This window comes from Palaemon carinicauda, chromosome 30, assembly GCF_036898095.1.
Source record: "Palaemon carinicauda isolate YSFRI2023 chromosome 30, ASM3689809v2, whole genome shotgun sequence".
Lineage (NCBI taxonomy): Eukaryota > Metazoa > Arthropoda > Malacostraca > Decapoda > Palaemonidae > Palaemon > Palaemon carinicauda.
The window spans coordinates 50586829-50597553 of record NC_090754.1 but is presented as its reverse complement, the minus strand read 5'-3'; the positions used below and the strand labels follow the sequence as shown (position 1 = coordinate 50597553).

General features: G+C 45.6%; 1 protein-coding gene across 2 annotated transcripts in view; it reads right to left on the bottom strand.

Moving 5' to 3' along the window:
* Positions 1-5387: 5387 nt before the first annotated feature.
* The window catches only part of LOC137623096 (uncharacterized), a 62013-nt gene continuing 56675 nt past the window's right edge, over positions 5388-10725 (bottom strand). The window contains exon 8 of one of the 2 annotated variants that reach the window (XM_068353756.1): positions 5388-5950. In XM_068353756.1, the coding sequence (XP_068209857.1) occupies positions 5825-5950 (126 nt within the window). In that variant the 3' untranslated portion in view covers positions 5388-5824. The remainder of the gene's footprint in view (positions 5951-10725) is intronic. The other variant, XM_068353755.1, reaches the window with a different exon arrangement.

The window sequence follows — 10725 nt, the reverse complement described above, 5'->3', positions numbered from 1 at the left end:
CTGGATGCATTCTAGGGCTTGGAAGATCCTTGGGGCCGACGGACAAGTCCGAAAAGCTCGACTCTGAAGATCCATACCCAAGGAAACAATGGTCTGGGATGGAACTAGCTGAGACTCCTCAAAATTGACCAGGAGGCCCAGTTCCTTGGTCAGAACCATAGTCCATTTGAAAATCTCCAGACAGCGACGACTTGTGGGAGCTCTTAAAAGCCAGTCGTCTGACGGAGCCGGACACAAGATCATGATACTGCTGCACAGTCTGAGAACTGTCAATCATGGGCAAGCGAGGAAGTACAGTGACAACCCGAATCTGTCTAGACTATCTGGGTCGTACAGACAACTCCTTAACGGGTTGCTGAGGTAGCCGCACTGCGTCACAACAAGTCCCTTCTGTTGGTTGTTGAACGTCTTCCCCGTGACACATTGACTCCGTAAACAAAAAATCCTCTAACAAGGACTAAGCTTGGACTGCATGTCATGCAACACAGCTCAAGGTCTATGGGAGCAGGTGTGGTAACAGACGGGATTAGCGGCTGAAGTGGAACCATTACCTTCCCTGTAAGCATGTTATGCTTAAATAAAAGTCCATAAGAGGTTATGCAGCTAAAGGCTCCCTCCAAATGACAGAGTCCTCAAGGGAATATCAGAAGGAGGGAGAAAAGAACTTTCTCATCTACAGGGACCTTATCCTAGAAAAGCTAAGTTCTCTGAGTGAGGGTTCACTGGTGCAAAAGCAGCAGACTAGAAGGCAACGTTATGAAACTGCTTGACAGTCTAGTGAGTTGGCAACAACCCAAGATATGTTGAGAAGCATGCGGTAAGGTATGCAGAGTATGATGAATGCAGAGTATGCTGTATGCAGAGCATGCTGTATGAAGAGCATGTTGTATGCAGAGCATGCTGAATGCAGAGCATGCTGTATGCAGAGCATGTTGTATGCAGAGCATGCTGAATGCAGAGCATGCTGAATGCTGAGCATGTAGTAAGCAGAGCCTGCTGTAAGCAGAGCCTGCTGTAAGGAAAGCAGAGCGTGTGCATGGCGTTTAACATTCTCAGAAATTCCATGACCAGTGCTAGAGTGCTTTATGCATGCTTGCATGGGGTTTAAAAATCAACATAATGTTTACCTTACATTCATAACTCATGATTCATATTTTTGCCATGGTTTGAAAATGGAGGTAAGGTATGCTAAACAGCAGAGTCAGAACGAGCTGGAACAACAACAGTGGAAGGTGCAGAAAGTTCCTGTTCCTGTGGTATGAGTGGAGCGTGAAGAGACCGAGGTTGCGCAGAACAAGGTAAAGTTCCCGCAAGCAGAGGTGTCTGAGGCGCAGGATCAGGGTGCCCGGGTTGAGCTCGGTGCAGCAGCTGAGGAGACTGACTCACAGGTGGAAGAGGTTGTACCTCCACCGAGAGTTGCACCACCGGTGGAGCAGCCAGGGGAGGAGGAGGAAGAGTGGAGTAATCCTCCTGATCCCAAACCAAAGGTTGCCTTAAAGAAGGCTGAGGCTGAACAACACTGGGAACAGCGAACACAGAAAGAGGTTCAACATCGTACGCCTGGCAGATGGTGCTGCGACTGGGTGCAGCGAGTGCAGGCGGGTTGAGCACAGGCTGAACGGGTGCAGGTGGAGGTGCAACACTCTCAGCCCGACACTCACGCAACAGGTCCGAAAGCTGTGCTTGCATGGACTGTAGTAGAGTCCACAACATCGTACGCCTGGCAGATGGTGCTGCGACTGGGTGCAGCGAGTGCAGGCGGGTTGAGCACAGGCTGAAAGGGTGCAGGTGGAGGTGCAACACTCTCAGCCCGACACTCACGCAACAGGTCCGAAAGCTGTGCTTGCATGGACTGTAGTAGAGTCCACAACATCGTACGCCTGGCAGATAGTGCTGCGACTGGGTGCAGCGAGTGCAGGCGGGTGCAGCACAGGCTGAACGGGTGCAGCCGGTTGATGCACCACCGGTGCAGGCGGGTGCAGCACAGGCTGAACGGGTGCAGGCGGTTGGTGCACCACCGGTGCAGGAGGAGGAGGAGGTGCAACACTCTCAGCACGACACTCACGCATCAGGTCCGAAAGCTGTGCTTGCATGGACTGTAGTAGAGTCCACAACATCGTACGCCTGGCAGGTGGTACTGCGATCAGGTGGAGCGAGCATAGGCGGGGGGAGTGTAGGCGCACTCTCAGCCCGACAAACTGATGACTGAGGAGAGTCAGAGCTAACCCAATGACTGCATCCGGGTTGTTGAACTTTACTTCGTACGTCTGGCATAGGTCTGGACTTACGTTTAAGAGGTCTTGAGACCTGAGACCAGCGTTACTCTGCCTATATTTTCTCCTCTAAATCTCTTCTGCAGACGAGCAAAATAAGGGCTCAATCGTCTGCGGGTGGGAGTGACGGTCTCGGTAAGACACGCCCACAACCACCGAGGATACTTCTGTGCGCAGATCAAGGCCTGCCGAACCCTTTAATCCTTCGACATTGCTTCTCCCCTGGGCTTGGGAGCTTGCAAGAGGTCCCGGACTGGGAGGACGACTGGCGCGCACAAAAGTACCCTCACGCATAACACTGACATACTTTGCGCTAATCACTTATCACTTTGATTTCTGTTTGCACTTATTTCACTGAACTCGAAACTTTAAGTGGTTTGTACCTGAAACACGCAATTCTATCCTTCTCAAAAGTTAGTAATTGCGAAAACAGAATTACAATGTAACAGAAAAATCTAATGAAAGAAAATTCAGTGGCTGGAAAGAGACTAAACACTAGATCACTCTAGAAACGTTTAGTTTCTTCCCCTAAAGAGACTAGGGATAAGAGCAAAACGATAACGACGTTACTCGTACGCCTGGCAGGCTTGAGGGAAACGTTTATCCTCTTTCTCCCTCCGTCTCTATCTCTCTCTCTCTCTCTCTCTTGACTTAGAACCTGAGAGAAGAGCCCAATCATATATATCGTTAAAACATATTATTGTTAAAGGAAAAAACTGAAATATTTCCCAAAAAGAAAAGTTCCTTATTAGGATCAAAACCATTAAGTTAAGAAAGAATGAACAAAACGCTAGACACGGTTACTCTTACTGCAATGTGAAACCGTGAACATTCTTTCTCTATCGTAACGATAGAGTGCAAGTTGAAACGTTCTGAACGTCAACAACTGCCGAGACAAACAAAACGTTAGTTCAACTTTGAAAAAGTACGAGACTATCAAAGAAATTCTTTCAAAGACCTTAAAATAGCATAATATGTTAACAGGTAAAACCGAAATGACGGGCTCACGATAATTAACTTCGGTACCAAGAAAAGACCGCCTACTATTAGGAAGGTCGAATATAAACAAATATAAAAATTAATTTTAATAAGTTTATAATAAAAGGAAGTTAATCGAAGAGGCCTATAAGAGGCGGAGAGATATAAAATAAATCTATAACTTTTGTTAAGCAAAATTAAGAAAAAGAGTCTATACTCTCTTAGACACCAACACTTCCGTCTAAGGGAAGGGTCGGCCATTGAAAGGTGAACGAGAGTTCATACTCTCTTCGTCACCAAAATTAATCAAATTAATTCCAAAAGCTAACTAAGCTAAAATAGAAGTTTCCAGTAAAGCGACAGCCGAAATCAAAGAGAAATACTTCACCAAAGTCGTGAAAATACTCCAAGAACATAAGCGTATCCCAGAACGTCTTGTCAGAAGCACGACAGAGGAATAATTGAGGAGGTGTCAACAAGAAGTACTTGAGTACCTGGCCACAGGTGGCGCTGGTAAGTACACCCCCTTCTAGTATTGTGATAGCTGGCGTATCCCTCCATAGAATTCTGTCGGGCAACAGAGTTGACAGCTACATGATTATCGGGTAAGTTTAATATTGAAAATATCAAAGTTTTTGTCAAAACATCTGATGTTCATATACATTACTGTATATGTATTAAGGATAATTTTGTAAGGATTTTTTTAAGTTCCTGTTTCAATTGTATTTTTAAAGCTGTTAAGTGATTTTGTTCCATGCTCTAATTTTACTTATCTACATTTTCTCCTCTTCAGTTGCATATTTAATTTTTGTTCGCCCTTCTATTTTCTTGCTTGTGCAAAGAAAACTCAGCATTCTTTTGACTGTTGCTAAAATCCGTACTCTTTCCATTAAGCCATCTTAATCTCATGTTTGTAAACTTTCATCCCCATTTTTCTTGGAAGCTGGTATAATCAAGACCCTTCTTTTTGGTAACTTTCAGTGACCAATTCTATTCATTTTATTTTCAGTCTAAGGAACTATTTAAATTTCCTTTTCTAAAGTAAATAGAAAATAAATGGTCTACCCTCTTGTTTTGTACTTCTTCCATTAAAGAATTGAAATATATTTTTGGAATTTGGGCCATAACATCTGACTTCTGTAAGAGAGTAAGATGTTTACATGGGTATTGCAAGTCTGAAAGGAACTCGCTGTTACATTCACCCTCTTAATGGTATTGAATGTTTGATGATCATGCAATAGCACGAGATGCTGCTGTCAGCTGATGAAGTGTGACAACAAGAATGGGATATGTATATTGTACAGAGGAGTTTATTTTTTTGTTTATACATTACTTGTGATAGGCAGTACAGTACCTGGAGTGGCATTACCATCCAAGTCCTCTTGTTATTGCTCTCTCATTGATGCCCCCTTCTGAATAATTATATTCTATCATATACTCAATGTACTTTAGGTGCGAAATTTTTGCATGAATTATCCCCCACATAACCAACAGTTGGTGCTATTTAAGTTTAGGATTAACCTTCAGTATATACTGTTAGGACATTATTTTGAGCAGCGTTCCCATCTCTCTCACACAACTAAAATATCGTCTACTGTTGTCAGTGAACAAAAAATAGTATAGTATGCAAGAAGACCCAGGAGACTAAATCCCCACTAAAGGTGGATGGCCCAAGTAACCTCTGTTTTCCCACCTCACCAGCTAAAGGTCAGTGGTTGGCTTTCACATTTAAGTAAGCTTTGCAGATGGAATGAAATATCCATTTCCACTTTGCCCTAGTTTCTCTAGTCCTGGTAGATGTATTAAAAATTACAACTTTTATAAGCTACCTTCTCCCCTCGATGGATTTAGCTTGCATCATCTACATAGTGGTACAAGAAGTTATCAGTACTTAGTAAAAGGTAATCAAGGTCAGTACTAGGCTGAATAAAGCAGATTTTATATTCTCTCAGGAACAAAACTTCATTTATAGTGAGACAGGTAGGCCGGGTGTATTTGGGATCATAGAGAAGGAATGAGGATTGCTTTCACAACTTGATAGAATGGCTCATGACCAGTCATGCTCACCCTCTCAGAAAGAAAGAGGCATAGTCATATTGAAACAAAGTATAGTATATTTGAACACAGGAAAAAATTACAACTTTCTAGTTATCAATCATCTTAAGGAATATCCACAATCCAAATAAAAAGACACTCGAAAATCTCAGGTACAATCAGTTCCTTCTCCAGTAGTTCCAGTATTCTGTTCATGTAAGTGATTTAAATGCAAGCTAAGAAACCCACTCAGGTTTACAGTTAGAGAATAAGAGGGAACTTTCAGTGCATGAGATGACTTCCCATAGCAGGGAAAGGTCTCATTTGATACTAACCATTCCTTTATCAATTTAAGTAGTTATCCTAAATCTGTAAAACCCTTACCTGAGGAAAACACATAATGTAGGTAAAAATGAGGATTTTGCATTTAAAGATTTAGGTTCCTTAATGCTAGTAAAAACAAATGAGTTGTCTTTATATTAATAAAATAGGGCAATCGCTGGCCTTTTGACAACAGTAAAACATGACTGATATTTTTCTCAAAACTTGTGGGCTTCCACTACAGAAGAACATGGTTTCACTAAAAACTTAGAGGGAATTTCCATTGGATTCAAGCCTGGTATAGATGAAACCTGTGGGATGGCTTCTAGTTGTTTTGTTTTTATCTGAAAAAAAAAGATACATAAAAACTTAGTATACTATAGTAATTGAAGCAAAACAACAGATTTTAAATATTTTATAGCTTTACACTATCACTTAACCCTAATGATTTAAAAAGGATGTTATGAAATGTTATTTTCATTAGTAAAATAAATTTTTGAATATACTTACCCGATAATCATGTAGCTGTCAACTCTGTTGCCGACAGAAATCTACGGTCGGGATACGCCAGCGATCGCTATACAGGTGGGGGTGAACACCACAGCGCCATCTGTGGTCAGGTACTCCAGTACTTCTTGTCAACACCACCTCAATTTTTTCCTCGGTCCACTGGTTCTCTATGGGGAGGAAGGGTGGGTCAATTAAATCATGATTATCGGGTAAGTATATTCAAAAATTTATTTTACTAATGAAAATAACATTTTTCAATATTAATCTTACCCGATAATCATGTAGCTGATTCACACCCAGGGTGGTGGGTGGAGACCAGCATATATGTTAACAAAGAAGCTAAGTATCCCGTATTTTATTTTATTAGTTATTCAAAAATAACATAAAATAAATAAGTACCTGGTAAGGAAGACGACTTGAACCATTACTCTGCCTTTATTAAGTACGTCTTCCTTACTGAGCGTAGCGGTCCTCTTAGGATGCTGAACGACTCTTAGGTGCTGAAGTATAAAGGGCTGCAACCCATACTAAAGGACCTCATCACAACCTTTAACCTCGGCGCTTCTCAAGAAAGAATTGACCACCCGCCAAATCAACAAGGATGTGGAAGGCTTCTTAGCCGACCGTACAACCCATAAAAAGTATTCAAGAGAAAGGTTAAAAAGGTTATGGGATTATGGGAATGTAGTGGCTGAGCCCCCGCCTACTACTGCATTCGTTGCTACGAATGGTCCCAGGGTGTAGCAGTTCTCGTAAAGAGACTGAACATCTTTGAGATAGAATGATGCGAACACTGACTTGCTTCTCCAATAGGTTGCATCCATAACACTCTGCAGAGAACGGTTCTGTTTGAGGGCCACTGAAGTAGCCACAGCTCTCACTTCATGTGTCCTTACCTTCAGCAAAGCAAGGTCTTCTTCCTTCAGATGAGAATGTGCTTCCCTAATCAGGAGCCTGAATAGGTAAGAAACTGAGTTCTTAGACCTTGGAAGAGAAGGCTTCTTGATAGCACACCATAAGGCTTCTGATTGTCCTCGTAAAGGTTATGACCTTTTTAGATAGTACCTAAGAGCTCTAACTGGGCAAAGTACTCTCTCCAGTTCGTCCCCCACCAAGTTGGACAGGCTTGGGATCTCGAACGACTTAGGCCAAGGACGTGAAGGAAGCTCGTTTTAGCAAAAAACCGAGCTGCAAGGAACATGTAGCCGTTTCAGATGTGAAAACTATGTTCCTGCTGAAGGCGTGGATCTCACTTACTCTTTTAGCTGTTGTCAAGCACACGAGGAAAAGAGTTTTCAATGTGAGGTCCTTAAAAGAGGCTGATTGGAGAGGTTCAAATCTTGATGACATAAGGAACCTTAGGACCACGTCTAGATTCCAGCCTGGAGTGGACAACCGACGTTCCTTTGAGGTCTTAAAAGACCTAAGGAGGTCCTGTAGATCTTTGTTGGTGGAAAGATCCAAGCCTCTGTGGCGGAAAACCGCTGCCAACATACTTCTGTAACCCTTAATCGTAGGAGCTGAAAGGGATCTTACGTTCCTTAGATGTAACAGGAAGTCAGCAATCTGGGTTACAGTGGTACTGGATGAGGAAACTGCATTGGCCTTGTACCAGCTTCGGAAGACTTCCCCTTTAGACTGATAGACTCTGAGAGTGGATGTCCTCCTTGCTCTGGCAATCGCTCTGGCTGCCTCCTTCGAAAAGCCCCTAGCTCTTGAGAGTCTTTCGAAAGACTGAAGGCAGTCAGACGAAGAGCGTGGAGGTTTGGATGTACCTTCTTTACGTGAGGTAGACGTAGAAGGTCCACTCCTAGAGGAAGAGTCCTGGGAATGTCGACCAGCCATTGCAGTACCTCTATGAACCATTCTCTCGCGGGCCAGAGCGGAGCCAACCAACGTCAGCCGTGTCCCTTTGCGAGAGGCGAACTTCTGAAGTACCCTGTTGACAATCTTGAACGGCGGGAATGCATACAGGTCGAGATGGGACCAATCCAGCAGAAAAGCATCCACGTGAACTGCTGCTGGGTCTGGAATCGGAGAACAATACAACGGGAGCCTCTAGGTTATCGAGGTAGCGAACAGATCTATGGTTGGCTGACCCCACAGGGCCCAAAGTCTGCTGCAAACATTCTTGTGAAGGGTCCACTCTGTGGGGATGACCTGACCCTTCCGGCTAAGGCGATCTGCCATGACATTCATATCGCCCTGAATGAACCTCGTTACCAGCGTGAGCTTTCGATCTTTTAACCAGATGAGGAGGTCCCTTGCGATCTAGAACAACTTCCACGAATGAGTCCCTCCCTGCTTGGAGATGTAAGCCAAGGCTGTGGTGTTGTCAGAGTCCACCTCCACCACCTTGTTAAGCTGGAGGGACTTGAAGTTTATCAAGGCCAGATGAACCGCCAACAGCTCCTTGCAAAAGATGTGAAGTGTCCTTAGCTCCTGATTCCATGTTCCCGAGCATTCCTGTCCGTCCAAAGTCGCACCCCAGCCCGTGTCTGATGCGTCAGAGAAGAGACGGCGGTCGGGTTTCTGAACAGCCAAAGGTAGACTTCCTTGAGAAGAAAGCTGTTCTTTCACCACGTGAGAGTAGACCTCCTCTCTTCGGAAACAGGAACTGAGATCGTCTCTAGCGTCATGTCCTTTATCCAGTGAGCCGCTAGATGATACTGAAGGGGGCGGAGGTGGGGTCTCCCTAACTCGATGAACAGGGCCAGCGATGAAAGTGTCCCTGTTAGACTCATCCACTACCTGACTGAGCATCGGTTCCTTCTCAGCATGCTCTGGATGCAAACTAGGGCTTAGTAGATCTTTGGGGCCGACAGAAAAGCCCGAAAAGCTCGACTCTGAAGATCCATACCCAGGTAGACAATGGTCTGGGATGGGACGAGCTGGGACTCCTCAAAATTGACCAGGAGGCCCAGTTCCTTGGTCAGATCCATAGTCCATCTGAGAATCTCCAGACAGCGACGACTTGTGGGAGCTCTTAAAAGCTAGTCGTCTGACGGAGCCGGACACAAGATCATGGTACTGCTGCACAGTCTGTGAACTGTCAACCATGGGGAAGCGAGGAAGTACAGTGACAACCCGAAGCTGTCTAGACTGTCTGGGTCGTACAGACAACTCCTTATCGGGTTGCTGAGGTTGCCGCACTGCGTCACAACAAGTCACTTCTGCTGGTTGTTGAACGTCTTCCCAGTGACACACTGACTCCGTAAACAAAAAATCCTCTAACAAGGACTAAGCTTGGACTGCATGTCTTGCAACACAGCTCAAGGTCTATGGGAGCAGGTGTGGTAACAGACGGGGTTAGCGACTGAAGTGGAACCATTACCTTCCCTGGAAGCATGTTATGCTTAAATAAAAGTCCATAGGAGGCTACGCAGCTAAAGGCTCCTCTCCAAATGACAGAGTCCTCAAGGGAATATCAGAAGGAGGGAGAATAGCACTTTCTCATCTACAGGAACCATATCCGAGAAAAGCTAAGTTCTCTCAGTGAGGGTTTCACTGGTGCAAAAGCAGCAGACTAGAAGGCAACGTTATGAAACTGCTTGACAGTCTAGTGAGTTGGCAACAACCAAAGATGTGTGACTGAGAAGCATGCGGTAAGGTATGCAGAGCATGCTGTATGTAGAGCATGCTGTAAGGTAAGCAGAGCATGTTGCATGGCGTGCGGCTTATGCTGCATGGGATGAGGCTCATGCTGCATGGGATGAGGCTCATGCTGCATGGTATGAGGCTCATGCTGCATGGGATGAGGCTCAAGCTGCAAGGGAAGAGGCTTATGCCGCATGCGTTGAGGAGGATGCCGCATAGTATGAGGCTCCTGCCTCATGGGTTGAGGCGGTTGCCGCATAGCATGAGGCTCCTGCCTCATGGTTTGAGGAGGATGCCGCATAGCATGAGGCTCCTCATAGCATGAGACTCCTGCCTCATGGGTTGAGGAGGATGCCGCATAGCATGAGGCTCCTGCCTCATGGGTTGAGGAGGATGCCGCATAGCATGAGGCTGCCTCATGGGTAGAGGAGGATGTCGCATAGCATGAGGCTCCTGCCTCATGGGTTGAGGAGGATGCCGCATAGCATGAGGCTCCTGCCTCATGGTTTAAGGAGGATGCCGCATAGCATGAGGCTCCTGTGAGGTTCCTGCCTCAAGAGTTGCGTCTGCCTCAAGGGTTGAGGAGGTAGCTGCGCAGAGAGAGGCTCATGCTGTGAAGAATGCGGTTGCTGCATGCGTTGAGGCGGCTGCCTCATAGCATGAGGTTCCTCAAGAGTTGAGGCTCTTGCCTCAAGAGTTGAGGTTCTTGCCTCAAGAGTGGAGGTGGTTGCCGCAAGAGTTGAGGTTGCTGCCTCAAGGATGGTGGAGGTTGCCGCAACGCAAGAGGTTGCTGCATAGCGCTGGTATCTGGCAACTCCCAATGCGGCAGCTCACGCGTGGAGGTAGGTTGAGGAACCTCAACATCATACGTCTGGCAGGGTGGACTGCGCAGAGGTGGAGTTGAGGTTGCTGCCTCGAGGATGGTGGAGGTTGTCGCACCGCAAGAGGTTGTTGCCTCGAGGATGGAGGAGGTAGTCGCAACGCATGAGGTTCCTACCTCAAGGGTAGAGGA